This window comes from Falco peregrinus, chromosome 3, assembly GCF_023634155.1.
Source record: "Falco peregrinus isolate bFalPer1 chromosome 3, bFalPer1.pri, whole genome shotgun sequence".
NCBI classification, from domain to species: Eukaryota; Metazoa; Chordata; class Aves; order Falconiformes; family Falconidae; genus Falco; species Falco peregrinus.
In genome coordinates this window covers 59,282,252-59,302,368 of record NC_073723.1, presented here as the reverse complement: position 1 = coordinate 59,302,368, position 20,117 = coordinate 59,282,252, and the positions used below count along the sequence as shown (strand labels likewise).

Sequence of the window (20,117 nt, the reverse complement as noted above, 5' to 3'; positions counted from 1 at the left end):
ACAAATTCATAAAAGCAAGCTGGAAGACATCATGTTCTTCCCACAATCAGTCAAGTAATATCTTGGGGTTCTTTTATATATACCAGGACCCATATATGTATGGTATCCTTTTATATATATATATATATGTATATATATATATATAGTCATGGTAAAATCTATAAGGAAGTAGCAAATGATGATCAACATTGTCTTCTCCATCAAGAGCTTCTAAAGGGGAGGTCAAAAGGCTGCTGCTGCCAAGCACTAAAATCTAGTCACCAATCAACTGAAAACAATTTTGCTTCTGCAAAAGAGCTAGACCACTAGAGGCAAAGTCGAGATAGGAAAGAATATTTGGTTTATGCTGGAACTAGATAGGGACACATCAGCTAAAGAAACCAAATGGTTTATCCCTAACGTAAGCTGCTCTGGCCTTCAGTGTTTGTCGGAGAGGAAGCAGCAGCAGGCTTGAAGTGTATGACACATCATTTCCCAAAGAGCTATAGGGACATCAGAGGCAGGACCAAATATTTGCTATATATTTATTGAACATTATAGTTGTAAAACTGCAGCTCTCACAGCGGGGAATTATTTCCTTACTAATGATAAAAATGAATATTCTCAAAAAGAAGCTGAGCCCTACCAACCTGTGAAATGTCACTGATGGCGGAGCTCTGGGAACAGTTGCCAGGGCAATATTTCTCCAAAAGTGTGGCAGCGGTGCAGAGAGGCAAAGACTCAGAGGAGCCACACAAACATACATGTCTACTGCAAAATCCACAGCACTAGGACTGACCTGCTGAATGATGCAATGAAAGGCTCACCACAAAAACCACGTGCAGGATTTATATATGCCCAGACAAGGGTTCTTTTGCCCCAAGTGTTACACGCCTGCAGACAGGGCTCATCACCCAGGGCAGACATTGGCTAGGCTGCAATTAGAGAAAGCAGCCACAGCCCTGGTCTGTGGTCCTAAAGAAGCTGTCTAAGAATAAAGAGGGTTAGATAGTTGTCAGCTGCACTCATTCAACCCACAAGCTGCCACTTGTCCCCTCGTTAAGTGACTAATCCAAAGCACTGCTACCTGCCCGTGTGCATCTTTGCAGGTTTATTACACATATGTAAGCAGCTGAAAGATCAACATTTTTTGTCAGTAGAAACGCACAAAAATTGGCAGAAACACTGCTATCTGGTGGAATAGGGATTAGCTAGGAGGCAGATGTGACTTACTCATGTCTGCATCAGCTTCAGGAAGTGTGATTCATATTACACAGTGAGGCAGCATTGCAGTGCTACAAAGAGCTGTGAAGTTTACCTGTTGTTGGAAGCTATCCTAGTCTGCAAGCCTGTGTAGCAAGACTTGTGACGCTTCCCAGTTTCAGTCCCAAACCCAATGCCTCAGAAGAAGCTTCAGAAAGAAAAGGGAGTTTTAAGGCAAGTAAAGCCAGTTTTGAAGGGACATGTGAGCAAAATGGCTAGATGCTATGGCTTTGAGCTGTCAGCAGGAATGCATGCAAAAATTTAGATGGAGAAAGTAGTCTGAGTCTTGACTTTGTAGTATAGCTAGCATCACTTCATGTGATTTTCTGTGTATGCAGGACTCCAGGAACTCATTGTCACGATAGGGACAGGAATAGACACTGAACCCCATACAGCACACGAGGATGCATTTATTATGTCTGGAACAGCAACAGCTTTAAGCGATGTTTTGCCAGAGTGAGTGGCTAATCTAATCTTCAGTCTCAACACTACAGCTCACAGAAGAGCCCGCGGAACCAGCGAAACAGGATAGAGATGTAACTACTCCCGCAACTGGTGAAGAGTCTTAAAACTAATGTCCTGAAAAGTAAACATGTGCTGTATTCATGCCAGTAATCCCTATTCTGCAAAAGCCAGAGGGAAGTTGACAACTGCAGGTTGCCAAGAAGAGGAAGAAAAAAACAAAACCCAAATGAGCTTTAATAGAACTACAAACTACTCCAGGAACAGGTTTTAAGCATTAACAAGAAAACTACGTAAGTGCTGTGAGAAAAATGACAAATTAAAACAGACTTTGACAGGCAGTACACAGTTAACTGCAAATGGCCTAAATACCATAGGTATCAAGGTGACACTTAATAGTGTCATGGTGCACCTGGGCTTCCAGCTGCACTGCACCTTCTGCTGGCTGGGCTTCCCTCCTCTCCAAGAGGAAAACCATGATCATTCCCCACCATCACTCACGTGCTCTCTCTCCTCCGTTTCTGCATACTTCCTCCTGCCACCCCTTTTCCAGCGAGGTTATTACCTGCATCCCCTCTGGCCACGCAGACGGCATCACCCTGGAGCTTGCAGACTGGCTGCACTGCCCTCCCAAAGCGAGTTACCCCAGCTTCGTGCTCTCCCTGCGCCCCTTCCCTCCCCCATAGCACATGAAGCCAGCTGTTACAGCTTCAACGGTTTTATAGACGTGCACATTGACCTCATGGCAGAAGCTGGGAGACGTGTGGGATACCACAAGCCCCCCGCCCCCGCACACACAGGCGGCGACGCCAGTCTCAAGATTCCCTCCCTCTTGTAATTATTTTTGCTCTGCACAGAGATTTATCACATGCAGCTGCCGCAACTTGTTTACAAGACACAAAAGCCATGAAAACAAGGTTGACGAAGTCTGCGTGTGAGCTGTTTTCCCTGGCATAGATTTGTCATACCTCTCAGCTCACTTCCACCCTGGTTGCCCACGCGGTCTCCAGGAAGACAAGGCAATGCCTTCCCTTCTGGAGTCAGCCCAAGCGTGTGTTTTCAGGTCGGGTTTTGACCCAGCTTCTACTGCTTTTCTTTTTCTTATTCCATGTTAAAACAAGTTCCCAGAAATGACTTTTCCTTTGCTCCACCAGGGATGAGTGGCCAGCACATGATGCCTTTGGTTTGTTACTAGGACTCCTGCTCAGGTTGGGATCCTCGCTCCACCTCTACCTCCCTTTGGTAATTTTATCCAGAGTTACTTCAGGTTTCTGCTCTGAAAGAACAGGCTCAGGCAAACTTCAATAGCCTGCACCAAATCTATCAGTGCTAGATTACAGGAAAGCAGGAACTCCCTTTTGATATTATTTTAGCGGGTACTCAATATGAGTAATTTTCTTCCTCCAAGGTAAATAACACCTCAGGGTAGGGAAAAGTTTTTACACAGTGTGCCAGGTGCTACTCAGCCAAAGGGGTTTGGCTTGTGACTACAGCTGAACTTCTACGTGTAACCTTAACAAGTAATGATTAAAAAAAATAACTGGCCTTAAGCAAAACTGGTCACAAGTGAAGCCCCCAGGGCAAGTCAGTCAGCAAAATGCAAATGCAGTACTCATCACACAGGTAAGACTCTGGTGCTCAGTTACACTAATGCCATTTTGTGTGGCATAATGGTAAATGAAAACAGTGCAGAGACCACAGGCTTTTACTTTCAATAAAAACTGTTAACCTGAATGGCGACAGCTTTCCTCCTCACCCTATTTTCATTTTCAGTACTGCAGCTGCTCTGGTGGAATTACAGAATTGGTCAGCTCAGCCAGCAAAGTTCAATTTTTTTTTTCTGAACTTCCTGACATTTTTTTTAATTTTATTTTAAAGGGCAGAGTAATGAAGAGTAAAGATCTGTAAGAATGCCCTTTAATGATCAGTCCTCCACTTTTTCTCTACCCCACAGCACACCAACAACCTGCTTTAAAGAAGAAAAATAATAGGGAAAAGGAAAAAAAAGTTCAAATCAAACCATGCAAACATATTTGCATGAGGTTGTTCTTTCCTTTTTTCATTTGTCAGTGCTTGAGGCATGGGTGTAAGGAGTGTTGCAATAAAGCTCCTTCCTGCACGCGGACAAGAAAGCATCTTCCAAACCTTTACTAGACACTCTTCTTTGGGTGTCTGGCACCCTTTGACAACCACCATTAATGCCACAAAAAGACGCCTATTGACCAACTCTTCCCTCAACATTGACTCCACAGTTACACAAAGTGTACTTCCATTTTATTTTATAATTAGCCATTAAAAAACTCAAACAAACAACTAAAAAACCCCATACATAGGTATCCCAGGAAAAATAACCTAGAAATATAAAGTACAGTATGTCCAAACAGACAAGACACAAGGCTCTTTCTGGACTCAACATGTTATTCCTTAAGAGAAAGTGTACAGCCATGTCTGACTACGTTCAAAATTATTTTTTCTAGCTTTATTTTGATGGAAAGTATTAAAAAAATCTGTATTAATACAGTATATTAGGATGACTGTTACTGAAGCTGATGCAGACATGAGTAAGCCAGTGTTTACTATGCGCTTTTTTTATATAGAATCATTGATTTTAAACTTTAAGTTTCAAGAAAGGCAGAAGCTCAGTAGATTTCCAGAGTACTTCAGAGAACAAATGAATAAAAGACAAAGCCCACAGCAAAACAAAACGCATACACATTGCAGTCTGAATATTGCAATCTTCTACTCATAACCGTATCTTTAAATTCATCAGCTCTGCTGCTCCACAAAGCCCTCCCCCAGCCTCCCAGACAACTGGCTTGTTTTTAAGGATTAGCCAAACTGATTTTTTTTCCCCGTTAGCGGTCTCTCATTTCACTGTTGTTGGAAGGATAAGGGGTGGGTGACTGACATTCAAGCAAGTTGAAATGTGAGCTGTAAGTCTTAACATTTTTCAGTAATAAGTCATTTTGATAGCAAAGTTCTTTGCTGAAAGGTAACTTGGCTTCTGTTGGCCAAAATACACCCCAATGCAACAGGGATCTCTTCTAAATCTTAGCCACCTGTTTAAGTATCTCACCGTGACCTAGCTCCCAGAACTCAGATTTCAACCGTATACAGCCTCTTTATTTCATCTTACTAGAATTACCGAGTCAAAACCTTGCCACTGCTAGTCCAGGAAGAGCAAGACTGGGAGCCCTTGTCCCTCCTTCAAATGTCGCTAGCAATGTCTAGGAGCTGTATCACAAAGACCTGGAAAGAACGTTCACCTCAACCCCTTTTCTGGCCTCATTTCATCTTCAGGAGAACTTCCCCATGGGCTGTCACATCTCCCAGCCCTAAAGTATTTCTAGGAGCCAAAATCTGGAAGTCTTAAAGGGGACTGAGATATCCCCCTGAAATTTAGTAAGAGTTGCCTACATAGCTTCCTCTGATCCCTTAAAAAAATTTCAACACAGGAGAACAGTCAGGTACTTCTGGCCCAATTTTCAGCATTCCTTTTAAACATCTAGTTAACAACAACTGCTAGCATAGCTCTCTAAACCAAAGTAAAGTCAGTACGAGCTAAAAAATAGTTCTCACTTCCATTTATTTCAAGAGTAAAGTTGTGTTTTCTGCAAAGCTCGTATTCAACAAAATACTCTGTATACATGCATTTTTAAAGAAAATATTTTATTACATTATGGGAAAAAAGCATAATCATCCAAAGTTCATATTGTTAAAAAAATTGAAAATTTATTTTAAACAGCATGTCGGTATATTCTGTTCCACATGGGAATGATAAGAAGACTCTATATCATTACTAGATATTGCACAGTCTGAAAGAAACAAAAACAAATCACATGATCTTGGGAACCATCTCACATTATGAAAAACCTACAAAGAAAACATTAAAAAAAAACCCAACACACAATCCTTTCTTTCTACAGTAGCTTTTAAGTTTATAATTCTTGGAATGACCATATTCCACTGAAGACCATCTCAGTGACAGGAAGCTTCATTTCAGCAATCCCTTGTGCAAATAAGATTAATAAAAAAAATAATAATAATGCAGTAAGTCTTTTGATATTGTGTGGGTGGCAACAACCACACAGCTGTTAAGATCCCTGCCTGGAAAAACAAAACGGGGAAGGAGAAGGAAGGGGATTTAGGCCATAAGTTTTGCCTGCAACTCCATCTCTGCCGCCCTTTTGAGTGCAACATCCACCAGTAGCTGAAATCCACTAAAATCCTGGTTAAGGTCTGGTGGGGTTGGAGGAGGAGTGTTAAACAGCCCACTTTGTGCATTTGTACCAGATCCCAGTTTAGATGCGTCCTCGTGGTAGGAGAGGGAGTTGTCTGTGAAGCCGTTCACTGGGGGCTGCTGCAGGTCCATGGTCTGGCCTGCATCAGCTGGCTGGCAAAAGTGGAAAGGGGCGTCTTTCAATGCAGTCACAGTCGTGTGGCAAATCACTGATGGCCGAGCCAGAACTGATCCTGGGGAAGCCAGCTTGGAAGAGGACACAGTCTTGCTGAGCGGTGTGGCAGCAGGAAGGAAGGCAGACTCCTCCAGCAGGGGAATGTAGTTCTTTGTGCTGATGGAAGACTCCACCAGGCCACCCTCGGGAAGCTTGGTCCCTCGCCGGGAGATAGTGAACTGATTTGGGTCTTTGCCATCCTTCCTCAGCATGTCAGGTAAAAGCCTGCGGCGTGCATTGATAAACCAGTTGCAGACCTGGGAATATAATGACATCTTAATTTCTACCTTCATTCATTTCCAACTATGTGCCGTTAAGAGTCATTGTGTTAGATTAATGAATCCCTCCAAGCAGTTTCCTTAACTGCAGAACAAAAGAAAGACCTACTGACAAGTTCTGACATGCCTGGCGAAGGCCCTTCCTTTATCCCAAGCTCTACCGCCAGCTCCCCACTCCTGTTACAGAAAGCCTGGGGACATCTGAAGACTGCTAGCCCAAATGGAGGGGTTTAGCTTTTAACTCTGTGCACACACATTAACCTATTGGCTATTGTTCCCTACCCTTAGGTTAATTAACAACAGGAAAAACTTTTCTCTCTGAAGAGAGCCACTCCTCCCACAACTAGTTACTGATTTTCCTTGTTCAACTGACTGTGTCGACAGACATAACATGAATTACCTCATTTAAGTTTGTCCTTGTTTAAATATCAAACCAGTTTCCTGGGTGATACAGGATAGTTTACAGTTTAACGTCTTTTTTCTGTTTACTACATAAAGAAGGTTTTCTTTATGATGTTCCATTAAGCAAATTTTACTTTATAGCCGATTACAAAATTATTACTAATGAATTACCTGGAAAAATAAAGCCCAGAAGTCAACAGGAGTGCTATATTTAGCACCTCTCAAAAAAAAAAAAAAAAACCCCAACCAGGGTTTACCCAAGTTCTCATGCAGCCACCTTCCCACTAGCTGGAAAGCAGCAGCTGTCAACAGCTATTCCACCAAAGATGATCACAGAAGACCAGAATTACGTGTCCAAGGGACCTGCAGCTATCAGTGGTGTATCCTGGGATAAGAATCCAGACTAACCACACCAACTATACTGACGCACTTGAGTAGCTCTATCCCATAAAGGTTGTTCCACAGATCTTAATGGAAGTCATCAAACACATAATTATATACATGCCTATTCTACAGGAATGAGCCTCAGGTTGCCGTTTTAGAAGTGAACGCAGTTTAACCTATAACTCTTATCTATCACCATAAAACCACTGTTAACAAATAAAACACCTTCTTATCCCAATAAATTACCTTTTACAGAACAGTTCATGTCTTTTGGAGCCTGATTCCACAAAAATTAGCATGCATGCTCAAATTCATTACTGCCTGTTCTCCCAGATAAGTAATTTTATTCCCAATTAACAAAGACCATCATAACACACAATGCATTTGTATTTCTCCTTAAAAGCGCCATCAGAAGGAAAGTAACAATAAAATCTCACATGGAGTGTAAACATTTGTATCGGTGACCAAACCACAGGTAAGTTAAGAAGAAAACAGGAATCAGCTCCTTTTGAAGTGAGAACTAGTGGTTTTTAATACCTGTAGTGTGGAAAGGTGTGTTTGTCGGGATAACAGCGCTTTTTCTTGCTCTGAAGGGTAAGCATTGTATCGGTGCTCATATAGCCAGTCCCGAAGAATCTGCACAGATTCCTTAGGCAGGTTGCCACGTCTCCTCCGTTTGCCTGAGCCAGCAGATGAAGAAAGATCCAGTGGGACATCCATGGTGTCATCATCCTCCGTTTCACTGCCTGATATTGCAACTACACCTACAATTATAAGACAGGAACAATCAGCCTCCTAAATCCGTAAACTACTTGGCTCCAGCATTCTACAGTTCAGACACTTTTTATTACATTAACTGTCTTCACTATGAATCATGGTATAGCCTCCTGTACAGCAGATCTGTCCTGTAGCGTTAACTTGTCAGGCTGTAGCTTTTCTGTCAGCTGAACAAAAAGTAGCACCAGCGATCTGTTCCTAGGGGAATTCTTCTCTGCAAACCCTCATTTTCTTGTTCCCCTGGCAACCTTTATCTGCTGCACGTTATCAGATTGCTTCTATCTAATGCCAATGTTGTCCAAATTTGCTTGCTATGGTATGCATCCAACACTTCTCTTCAAGGATAACTATCCAGTGGCTGGGCAAAAGGTCAATAAGCAAGAACTTAAAGACACCCCAAATCAGGTAATGGGTCATTTAATTACTTCTTAACAGGCTGATGTTTTCCTCCTGGGAGAGGTATCTTGTACATTTTATAAATTAATAGTTCATTGCAGATCTATTAATAAAACAAATAGAACAAGAAAAGGAGAAAGGGAAAAAAACTGTGTTTGCCTCCATCCGAGTGGATTTTCACTTAGGAAGGAAAAAAAACATGCAAGAAAAGGAAAGAACCAGGTACCTAAGAGTTCACCAGTTTATCAGGAGATGGACTTATTTAATTTAATTGCCTTTCTGTACTAAAGAACAACAATCTTTTAACATTTGGGCAGGTTTGTTTGTTTAAACGTACCACTCACTTTGCATCCTGATTATTTTTTCAACTTCATAGTTTTCATCTCATTTTGATCTGTGGAAATGGTGTTCTGTGCTACACTTACTACGAAGGCTCTAGATTTACAAGTTAACTGCTTACCTTTTTCCTTCAACACAAAGGAAGGAACAGATTTCAAAATTTGATTATTCCTTCATACATACATCACACTACTAGTAAAATGAAGCTATGGTACACACATAAAACAACCAAGTATTCAATAGTTAGGAAGACTACACAATTCTTCTCCTGTTAGGATATGTAAGTCACTGAGGAAACAAACAGTACTGTAAATTACAAAGAAAACCATGCTTTAAATACTCACCAGATTAAATTCACCAAAAATTTTTAAAATCTCAGGAAGTATATAAAAATCTAAATAAGATACCACACGTTTTCAACTAGTACAATTGAATACTGATTTCAAGTGAAATTGCAGTGGCTTTCAGAAGCATTTTCTAGAAACTACAGAAGAAAAACAAGCCCTTAATCTTTTTTGGGGGAGAGAAAAAGTAAAATTTTTATGTGGACAAACACCTATAATTAAAAAAGGAAATTCCTTCTGTTTAAGGAAACAAAGTCTGCTCTAAAATACAAGAAGTGTGCCCTGAAAGTGTAAATACATATAAAGCGATAGTTCTATCCAGAAGAAACAGATGGAATAAACGTCATCTAAAAAACCCAAACAAACAAAATCCAGAACACAGAAAAAAAGAAAGAAAAAAGTGTCTGTGTGCAAGTTTCCCTTAATACTTGGGGTGGGGGAGTGTGTATGTGTGACACTCCGAGAGCAGGCGGACCTTTCCCCACACTTCCAAACTTTAGCCAAAGCTGACGTTTAAGTTATTCTTTCCTTCCCCTATTTATGAATAGCTCCAACATCCTTAAATCTAGTTTAAGTTAACTAAATTCCAATGCATATTTTTGATACGCAAGCATTCCCAGCAGTATGACCAATCTGTAATTTGTCTGGCATAGTTACTTCAGTTACTTACTTTGTATTGTTTTCATTCTCCCAATCGCTGATTTATGTAACTGACAAAACACCAAACTGACACACCAAATTTTTCCTGTGATGATTAGCTACATAAATTATCCAGGCATGGAACAGGAACAATAGGACAATATTTAAGTAGCCAACACAAGATAAACTCCAAATTATGCAAACAGGTTCTTAATTAACGTAGAAAGTATGTCAAGTCTGCTTGAAAATGATTCTGTGCTACACAGCTTTGTATTTGTCATAGCTTCACGGAAAGTGCTGTCACGCCTGTAACCTAACCTGAGAACATGCCTTGCACAATGGGCTCCTGGAGCCATGCGGAGCACTTCTTGGAACAAAGATCCTGCACAGACAACACGATGACTCTGCAAAGCAGCTCATCCCTTTTAAATTGAGTTTTAAAACTAGCTAAAACTAGTCTACACTATTCAGACAATGTTTTCAAGTGTGCTTTTCTTGTTTGTCAGAAACCAGAAGTGTTGCAGCACTCCAGTGGGTTGGGGTTTTTGTTTGTTTTTAGACGTAACAGGCAGCAAGACCAAGACAGGACCTTGGAAAAGAGGGAGAGGCAAACAGTGAGGGTTGGAAAAAAAGAGGGAAAAGAACCCAAAATAACTACTCCTATGAGAAAGTTTGGTGTCTAATGGTTTGTGAACCATATTTACGTGGCGTATCTGGAGGAGTTCTTGTTACACCCCACCCCATGTGCAGTAACCTCTCCAAGATGTTAACAGTGAAGAGATTCCACGGGTGCCTCTCTGAACATGAGATAACTGACTTGACAGCAAAACTTCTTCTGGAACCGTTGCTCTTTCTCACACGAAAGCCAAGTGAGAAAACACTGTCTGAAAGTCAACAGCGTAAGAACGTTGCTCTATTTTGCAAACAAAATATTTTGCTAAAGTAAAAGTTGCCATTTGACTAACCGTAACCTACCTAGCAAGAAATGAGTCAACAGCAGGGCCTGCCCTTTGACCCACTCGCTCAGCGTGTCATACTAATTGACACAGCAAGTTAGTAGCACAAAGCAGGTTTTGGTTAAGCAGGAAACCCAGCGTAGTACGACTTCTCCTCATTCAGATGAGCTCATTTAAATAGCTGATCAGCCCTCTGAACCTGCGGCAGTGGTGCGGAGCCAGCAGCAACAGGAAGTCATCGCTAGAAATCTCGCACTGCCCCAGCTGATACTCTTTACTAGAGCAGGAGCCACGTTGCTGCTGTCAAGGCTCTGTTTTCATTAAAGCATTCCTGCTGATTACAACCCAGCTTTGTTTTTCCGTCTTGTTAGTAATCAGGCTATTCGCTGCTGGTTTCCTGTTTTAACAGGGCCCAACTGAAAAGGCTTCTGGCTAGGCTCCATGACTAGACCTTTGGCTTACTGCTATTTACACCCAGAATAAAGGCTTGTGGACACGACGAGTAGGCCCAACTGACCTACTAATTTATTTAGTCTTAAAAGCAGGCCAGCACCAGGTTATTTTACGCCTCCTAAATACATTCAGTCTAAACAGAAAAACTGCTTTTACAGGACTAAACTAAAGCAGCACAAGTTCATTTGCAGGGAGGTCTGACCAACAATACAAAATAACAGTTCTCTGCTCCTGCCATCGCTACTTAGATGAGCAGTCCACGCTATTAATGACCTAAGAACTACATGATCAGCATCCCTTCTTTATAAATTACTTTATCCTCCCGGCTTCCCTGCTGAAGTCATATGCATGATTGAATGCACTGCTGAGCTGTACCACAGCCCAAAGACTTTACAGGTCCTCCTGTAATCAGCTCAGGGCAGATTACACCTAGGATCTCGAGTCTAGCTCAACACCCAGCGTTAACAGCCTGAAACAACTTGAGTAGAAGTGCAGCGATAACTAAAGTTGATTTCAAAATAAATTACTGCTACTTAAGAAGGCTCGCTGAAATACTTGGAGCGGGAGGACAAAGTACTCGGGCTGAGACAAATGAAATCGAAGTTAAGCAAGTGAAAAATTTAGGCTGAGTATCAGGATTAAAAAAAAAAACTATCTCATTGTGTCGAGTAAGAGCTTCACAGAGGAAGTGGCAAAAGCCAATTGTTAATCAAAACGGGACAAGTATACCACGAGGAACAATCTCTGCCCTCCAGAGAGGGGATGGACAAAAATCACCCCAGGCAAAACCTCCCATCCCACGCCCTTAGGCTTCTCTGAATTTCTGAAGGTGAGCATTTTTTTTTTTAATGAGAACAGATAAACAGAACTTGTTCCTTTCTAAGGCCCCGATCCTGTTGTAACCAAGTTCAATAAAATTCTTCGCATGTATAAACTTGAGCACATGCCTGTGTCTTTGTGAAATTGTAGTCTAAATCAGCTAATTAACAAGCCGAGTACGTTCAGTGTGATCGCTATCACGTTATTATTTGTAAATGAAACTATCCACAGAAGAGTCCTGGGGGCTTTAATCCAGTCTGGTAGCTAAAAAAAAACACCCAAAAAACAAAACAACAAAAAGTAAAAAAATCAACACACAACAAAAAACCTAACTGAAATTTAATGTGAATTTAAAAGGCAGCAACAAAACTAAATTAGTTTGAAATTATTCATGAGTAACCATGAACTACAAGGATGCAGGAGGGAATTTCCACAGTAAAAAAAAAAAAAACCAAACACCACCAAACTTTTTCCTCTGAGTAAGTTTCATAATTGAGGAACCAGCTTATTTGTTTTCCTCTGCATTTCACAGCTTGCGCTCTATCGCTTCTAAAGCTGCCAGACTTGGCTGTGCTATACAATTTTTTTTTCTTCAAACGGGATTTTTCTAGGAGTGCAAGCAAGAAATCTGTAACAAGAGTCACTCTTTGAAACTTCTTGAACGATCCTCAAATGCCAGGAGGTCACAAATAACTACAAGCCCAACCTTTAATAAAACAAAGGCACCCTAGCCCTAACATCTTTTAAAAGTTCCCGTCTTTGTCTCCTCACCTTTTAATTTCTGCCACGCAAACCCCGGGCCCATGGCCCCTCTCAAAAGTTCTCCCTCCTGCCTGTCACCTTTCATTGTTTCCATTGTTTCAGCCCAGGACTCGCAATCCTCAAAGCAGATCCTTCCCCCGCTCTCGCACACACACTCACACACAAAGCCCTACACATGCATACCTAGAAACTACGTCAGCGTTTTTCACACGCATTTATTTCGGGGGTGGCAAGAACAACAGTTGAAAGTGCAGGGAGTTTGGTATTTCACCAACTAGCAGCTGCCCTCGGGGAGAGAAGTCTGAACAATGGAAGCAACAGCAGACAGGAAACCAGCTCACCACTGCTGTGCAAATAGGGACCATAGGAATGTCCTAAAAATAACTGGGCTAAATTAATTCAGCGAAACCATAAAAAAAAAAAAAACCCACACCAAACAACTGCTTGCAATAAGGTTAAGAATCTCAACCTACCTAAGAGGACTGCAACATTTTAAAGTCAGTGCTGTCACAGGCTAGGCACAGCGGCCGAGGTTGGTATGCAGCACATGTAATGTAGCAATCCGTGCCGTCCGCAGGCAGGCTGCAACGCGCCGCGCGCCCTGCGCCTGCGGACCTCGCAACGCCTCGCTGTTAAACACCAGCCCGCCCGCTGCTTAAACTTCGTCTTTGTGGCTTAATTCCCTTTGTGTGTGCTCCTCTCAGATGGGCGGCACGTCCAAAACTTCTGACGAGGGCTACAAACCATATTAGTACATCACCCTTCCAGCAGCCCAGTGATTTCACGAACTACATATGCATTAATTGCTCCAAGGATATTAACAATGACCGAGGCTGCTCTACTATAGAGCCGCTGGAATGCGTAGTAGGGGAAAAAACAGCACAACTCTGTGGAGTACTGAACATGCGCACTGCTCCCCTCTAGCCCTCCACTTCGGGTAATTTAATGGTCTTTGAAAGCAAAACACCCTTCATCCACTCTACCGACTGCTACATCGCAACTGAATGGGCTCTGCTTTGCGAAAAACTTCTTCCCAGCCAGCACAGATGTGTTAAATCTGAAAGCACGTTCCGCGCCTTTGTGGCCAAGCTCCCATTTAAAGGCACTTAAAGCACCGCGAGCGCAAAGAGTAACAACCCTCTAACCGTAAAGTTTGTCTGTTTATAAATTATCACAAGGAAAACTTGATGAGCCTTATTTTTAGGGCGGGGGTGCGGGGGGGGTTGTTCCTCCTTTTAACCCTAACTGTGTCGAAACTTTTGGACTCGTTTGGTTCGTTCGTCCCCCCCGCCCCCCCCCCCCCCCCCCAAGGGATAAAAGGGAGTAAAAAACCAGCAACTTTCAGCAAAATAACACGGCCGAGGCTCGGACGGGGTCTGAAGCCGTCCGGCCGCGGCCGCCCCCAGCCCCGCGCCGCCGTGCCCGCTCCCGTCGCGAACAAAGAGTTGCCGGCCGCCCGCGGGCCGCTGCGCTCCGAGTTGCGAGCGGCCCCGCTTTCCTCGCCCCAAGCTGGGAAAACGACCCGCACCCTCGACCCACCTTAGCGGGACGGCGGGGGCTCGGTGCGGAAAAGCGACAAAAGGCGTTTTAGCGGGTAACAGGCGGAAGAGGCTCGGCGGAGGGAACGAAAACAAAACTTGGCGGGGGCACGAGGCGGGCGGCTGGCCGTGTTTTTGACCGAGAGCCAGCGGCGCGGAGAGGCGGCCGCCTCCGAACAACAGCCCCGCATGTTTTGTCTGGGAGCGGAGCATCCACTGCCATCTTCGGCGGGAGCTCGCCGGGGGGTGGCGGGGGGCACCAGGGAGAAAACGGCCGAGAAAGAAAACAAGACTCCGGCTGGCTTGGCAGCAGCCCCCCCACTCCCCTTCCCCCCCCCCCCCCCCCCCCGCTGTTCCCGCGGGCAGAGGAGAGGTGCAGGGCACCCCGCTTTCTCCCAGCGGCCGAGCGTGCCCATCACAACTACCTTTTTTACTTTTCATCTTGATCGCGAGGACCGAGCCGCCGCCGGACAACCCCGCACACCGACCCAAGTTTCTCCCCCTTCGCCGGACGCGGCTCCCCCTTTAAACTCGGCGAGGAGGAGGAGGACGACGAAGATGAAGAACCACCGCCACGGAGCCAAGCGCCCAGTCCGGAGCCGTGCTGCTGTCAGCGGGAGCCGCAGGGCTCTGCCTCCCCGGGGGTTTTCTGGTGCGGCTGCTGCCGGGTGGGCTTCCCTCCCCCCTTCTCTTTGTTCCCTCCTACCGGCGATTGGCCCCGGCTTGTTAAAGTGAGGAAAGGCACGGGAGGAAAAGGTGCACAGCGCCCGCCCTCCCCCACCTCCCCGCAGCGAGTACGGGAGAGTAACCGAGCGCTGCACTGGCACTCGCGCCTGCCTCCTCCTCCTCTCCCCTCCCCTCCCGGGCTGCTGTGGCTCTGTCAGACGGGAGGGGAGGGACGGGCAGGCGGGGGGGGGTGTCTGTCCGTACCCGCTCGCTCAAGCACACACAAACGGCGGCGGCGGGGGGAGAGCTCCGTGCCTCCCGCTCCCTCGCCTTTATTCCAGGCAGACATTTGATCATTAAACTGGAAGGAGAAGGGGGCGGGGGGGAGGGGGCAGATTTTGACAGCTGCCCTTGACTAGCCTCCTCCTGTTGCTGCCGGATGAACCACCCACTCCTTCGCGTGAATAGAGAATAAAGGAGAGTACATACAGCAGGAGAAGGAGCCCTCCAAAGACTGGCGGGCCCCGGCGCCCCCCTCGCGGCTGCCGAGCGGCCCGGAGGGCGGGCTGCTTCGCCTCCTGCTCCCCCCCCCCTCCCGCCCCCCGATGGCACTGAACGAGCCCCGGCTGGCCGGCCTCTCCCGCGGGGAGGACGAGCCCCGTTCCTAGTGTTATTTTTACATCAGTTCGTAAAGGTTGTTTTTCCCCCCTCCGCTCCCTCCCTCCCAGCCCGGTGGGTTTTGCTGCGGCACATGCTCGTAGCTGTAAAAGAGGAAAGTCTCGCAGCTTGACTCATCCCTCTCGGGCGAGCACGCGTTGCAGCAACAGTTTATTTTCCTGCGGGATGGGGAACGCGGTACCTGCGAGCAGCTCGTTGGCGGAGGGCGCAGTGCCGCTCCCCGCCGAGCTGGGGGGGACAGCCCTCCCCGAGCACGGGTGGCCTCGCCGGCGGGTCCCGGCGCTGCCCCCCCCCCCCCCCCCCCCCCCGCCCCTGTCAGATCGAGACGCCCTTCGGCGCCAGGCGCGTACTTCAAAGCGCTGAACGCCGAGCTCCGGGCTGGAATTTTCGCGCACGAAGGTTTCGGCGTGGAAAGCAAAATAATCCGCCTTGCCTCGGCACGGGCGTGCGGCCGTAGCGTGCTTGTTACGCCGGGCAGTGTGTGTATGTGTACGTATTTGTGTTACTCCTGCACCGCCACGTGCTGGGCTGTTCCCGGCCGAGGAGCAGCGGGGGCAGGCGGTGGGGGTTGAGAAGCAAACGTGTTAAACGGCTGATGAAATAATGAATTCCTACGGCAGAGCAGGGCTGCTTCCTCCCCCCACCCTCCCGCTCGGCGGCGCGGGCATCCACACAAACGCGCATTCACAACAGAAGAGGAAGCAACAGCGTTTTAACAGCAAATCCTCCCAAGTACCTTGTAACTATTTTTATGTGGCGTAATTACAGCGACCTTGCCGGAGATAAAACAGCTGTTACATCCTGAACGGGGGACGTGTGCGGGGGGAGGGAGGCTGGTGAGTCACGCCAGTTAACAAGGCCCCAGTGTTGGCCGCTGCGGGGCCGGCAGCCCGCCTTCGGGTGACCGTTGGGGCTGGCGGCGGGTGCCTGGCGGCGGGGCAGGCCGGCCCAGCCGTTCTGACTCACGCCGCGTCAGGCGGGCGGCTGTGCCGCGCGGCGCTGACTGGGCTCCCGCCGCCGGCGGCGCGAGCTGGGCCGTTACCCGCCGGCCCGCGGGGCGAGGGGCGCGCGCCCCCCCTCCGGCCGCCATCCCGCCGCTGTCGCCCCGCGGCTGTGCGTCCCGTTCGGCGGGCGCCGGGCAGGGGCGAGAGTGCTCGGGCGGCGGCAGCTCGCTCGGACGAGGCTCGCTCAGGGGCGGGTGTTTTTAACGTGACAAGACGCGAGCTTGTGTCTCCGAGGGACTGGTGACTCAGGGGCGGGGGGTGTGCGCGCTCGCCGCCGTATGCGTGGTTGGTGGTTGGGTTTTTTTCCTGTTTTGTTTTTGTTTTCGAAAGTCCTGCTTCCCAGCACTGAGGGCTGACCCTTCAAACTGGTGTTTTGAGCGTCCGGACACGGTCATGCAAAAAAAGTAATGACGGGAAGTTAACAAAAGACACGTCAAGGATTTGAGGAGATTTCCCTTTCTCCACACCGCTCCAGCCGCTTCACCATGCTTATTGTGCTGGGGACTGCTGGCAAATTCGTGAAACTCCTCCCCTTTGTTTGTTTGTTTTGTTTTTGAGGTTTGATTGGTTATTTTTTTTTTGAGGTTGGGGTTTTCTTTTCTTCTTTGACAAGGTCACTTTTATGAGGAGAAAAAAATAGTTTTTATTTTCACAGTGAGCTCAGGCTTGCTTTTAAGAGCGTTAGGAACAGTCTTTCTAGCTCTGTTGGAATGTGGGTTCCTCGGAATTGTCTCAAAGGATGCTAGGAGAAGATTGATTTCAACTTTGCATGGCAGTTTTTTAGCTATTAGGAGCAGGCAGTGGGCCGCTTCACAGCTCATGTTGTGGTGGTCATTCCTAGCTCCCTGAGTACAAAATGCAGAGAGGTGGGATTTTTTGAGCCAACTTACTCCATGGATGTGAGCATGAAGGGGGGTATCTGTAGTTGGGACCTCTGGGGAAGACAGAAAATGTGCAGTGCATCTCGCAGCTGTTGCCTAGGCAATACCTTTGATCAGTCTACAAATTCTGGCTTTCATGATTGAGGTGGTAGAGTGCATAAAACTTGCAAAAAAGTAGGGTGGGTACAAGAAAACCCCTGCAACCTTCTCTACCAATAAAGCCTCAACACACCTGAAACAAGGTTGTACCTAAAGAGAGGGCAGGTGATTTTCTCGTCTGTCCTGACCTCAGATCTGAGGAACAGAGCAACTTGATTTTGCAATGAATGCAGCAACCTGGTGACCTGTAAGTTGATGACGGGTGCTGGTACTGACTGCTGATTGCAGGCAGTAGTAAGTGGTACAGAAGACGATATGTAACTTTCTGCAGTGTTTCTTTTCCCTTTGTGTGTTGGTGAGGCTGTTTTTTAGTGTTATGTAATCTGCTGGAGCTACATCAGCACTGATCATCATGTCTCACAAGCAGTTCGCACTGCTCAATGAGCAACTTTGGCATCTGTGCAGCTCCTTGGGTAAGTGTGGTATACATGTGCATCAAGATACATCTGTGCCAACAGGTTTGAACAGCTTGGTTTAGTCAGAGCAAGTTCGGCTCTGCCTGGACCCATCTGCATAGACATGCTGCTAAGTATTTGTAAAACTGGATTCCAAGAAGGGAGAGAAATAAAACTGGAGGGGCTAGGTTTTTTTATTGCTCAATGGTTGTCCGTATCACAGGTTTGTCAGTGTTCTGTGGTGATACCACATGTGTTTCTATCCTGTCACACTATCACATGTGGTATCTTGCACGACTAATGGTATGTTTCTTATTTTACAACTGCTTTGGTTTGAGATGCTGAGACTGTTTGCCTAGCTACTAAAGTCATCACGGCCATGCTTTGGGAACAGAAGCTCTTAAAGGAAGTACTCTGGAAAATTGGGACCTAGGCACCTCAGGCTTGTCAATGTTTGTTATCTTTGTTTCAGTTTCCCATTTATAAACTGGAGACTATCTCTTTTTTTCCTCACTTAATAGGATGTTACGAAAATAAACCTGTTGATCCTTGTGGAATGCTCAGATGCCATTGCAATGATTGTGAGAAAATTTGTTCCTTTATATTCACAACAGAAGTAAGTAGTGCACAGTAAGTTAAGCAGGTCATACTTTCAGCAATGAGAATAGAGCAGTGTAACAATTAACTGTTCTTCCAGTTAACAAATCTGTTCTATGAGTGGAAAAATGAGAATTGCTCCCGTAGGTCACACCCATTCTTCAGTTTTTCTTATCTGTGACATTGACTAGTCTCAGGTGTATCAGACAAAAAGTAGAGTCTACAGAAGGCAGATGTGAGGTAACGTATTCACATAAATTCCCTTCCAAATCTTTAATAGTTCAATACAAGCACTAGAACAATAGTTTAATATCGGGCTTTGGTAATGAGATAGCTGGATGGTCTTTATACTGGTATGAAAGTTTAGTAACTTCATAGCATTAAAACTGTGTAATGGCAGTCAGTGGCAGAGTAGCATGTTGAGTTGTGAATTACATAAATGCATTAATTTTTAATTTTCTTCTCTATTTCATTTAATATCTAGTTGTGCTTTGAGACAATGAAAACAGAAGTTCCTTGTTTTTACCTTCTCTGTACCATTTGTTATTTTGTATACTTTCACCATACTTTGAGATAAATTTTTTTCACTTTTCTCTATCTCTTTTCCTATCAGAATTACTCCCAGCCTATTCATTGCCCTGGTTCTCTCCCAGGTCTATTTAGTCCTATGACATTCCATTTTTCAGTAAAGGTGACTTAGGCTGCATGCAGTATTCTAAGCAAAGTTATGCCTCTGATTACAATATATATGTATTTGATATTGCTCCCTGACCTCTTTCTTATGGAATCGAGCACGTTCGGCTTTATCTTTGGCTGCTGCTACATACTGAGCATGGGGCTCTGTCAACTTTGGATGTTACATAGCTTGTTTGAAGTTTGACTTGAGCATGGTCTCATGTTCATCTCTAGTGTTGAATTTCTTTTGTCATTGCATTGTTCATTCATCTAAGAGAAGTCATACTGAATTTGCACACAAATCTCCCTTTTCCCGAATATACTTTTGACAGTTGCAGACTCTGGCACCTATTTCTCCCTCTCTCACTGGAATGAGTTAATATATTAAAAGAACGCTGGACTGAGTATAAGGACCTGGAAACACTCTGCTGTTAACCTTTTGTCATAATAAAACCCAACCATTTAACCTTACACTTTGATTCTTTTGCTCCAACCAGATATTCGTTCATAACAATCATTTGCATTTTTCCCCTAACATCATCTTGGTTTCTCCAGTAGCTCCTTGCATGGAACCTTGTCAAAAACCTTTTGGAAATTTAAATAAATTATACTAACCAGCTGTGTTCCCATAATTAGGGCTCACTTTGCCGCCTTTTGTGCAAAGGCAAAAAGGGTAACTCAAAGTCCTGAAGGCAATCCTAAGATTTCAGAACTTCTGCATAACGTACTCTGCAACTTGAATATGCTTTTAACTTTTTTTTATGTGGGCATTCTTGTGGTTATCAAAGATCAAACAAGAACAAAAGCCTCAGGAATT

At 45.3% G+C, this 20,117-nt stretch overlaps 1 protein-coding gene across 2 annotated transcripts; it reads right to left on the bottom strand.

Annotated features, from left to right (window-relative positions):
• Positions 1 to 3,961: 3,961 nt before the first annotated feature.
• On the bottom strand, positions 3,962 to 15,098 carry TGIF1 (TGFB induced factor homeobox 1). Of its 2 annotated transcripts, none has more exons than XM_005236497.4 (3): positions 14,671 to 15,098; positions 7,760 to 7,986; positions 3,962 to 6,415 (listed from the first exon to the last, which is right to left on the bottom strand). In XM_005236497.4, the coding sequence occupies exons 1-3, from the start codon at positions 14,684 to 14,686 to the stop codon at positions 5,849 to 5,851; spliced, it is 810 nt and encodes a 269-aa protein (XP_005236554.1). In that variant the 5' UTR covers positions 14,687 to 15,098; the 3' UTR covers positions 3,962 to 5,848. The 2 variants fall into 2 exon arrangements, with proteins under 2 accessions (XP_005236554.1, XP_027641132.1); XM_027785331.2 differs by lacking the exon at positions 14,671 to 15,098 and adding an exon at positions 12,717 to 13,955.
• Positions 15,099 to 20,117: the final 5,019 nt, after the last annotated feature.

What these genes read in the sequence shown, in the direction of transcription:
- TGIF1 (XM_027785331.2), bottom strand. Translation starts at nt 12,801, where the DNA reads ATGGAAACAATGAAAGGTGACAGGCAGGAGGGAGAACTTTTGAGAGGG. An exon ending in TGCGTGGCAGAAATTAAAAG is followed by an intron (nt 7,987 to 12,716) that starts GTGAGGAGACAA and finishes TTATAATTGTAG; the next exon opens with GTGTAGTTGCAATATCAGGC. An exon ending in CACACCTTTCCACACTACAG is followed by an intron (nt 6,416 to 7,759) that starts GTATTAAAAACC and finishes TTATATTCCCAG; the next exon opens with GTCTGCAACTGGTTTATCAA.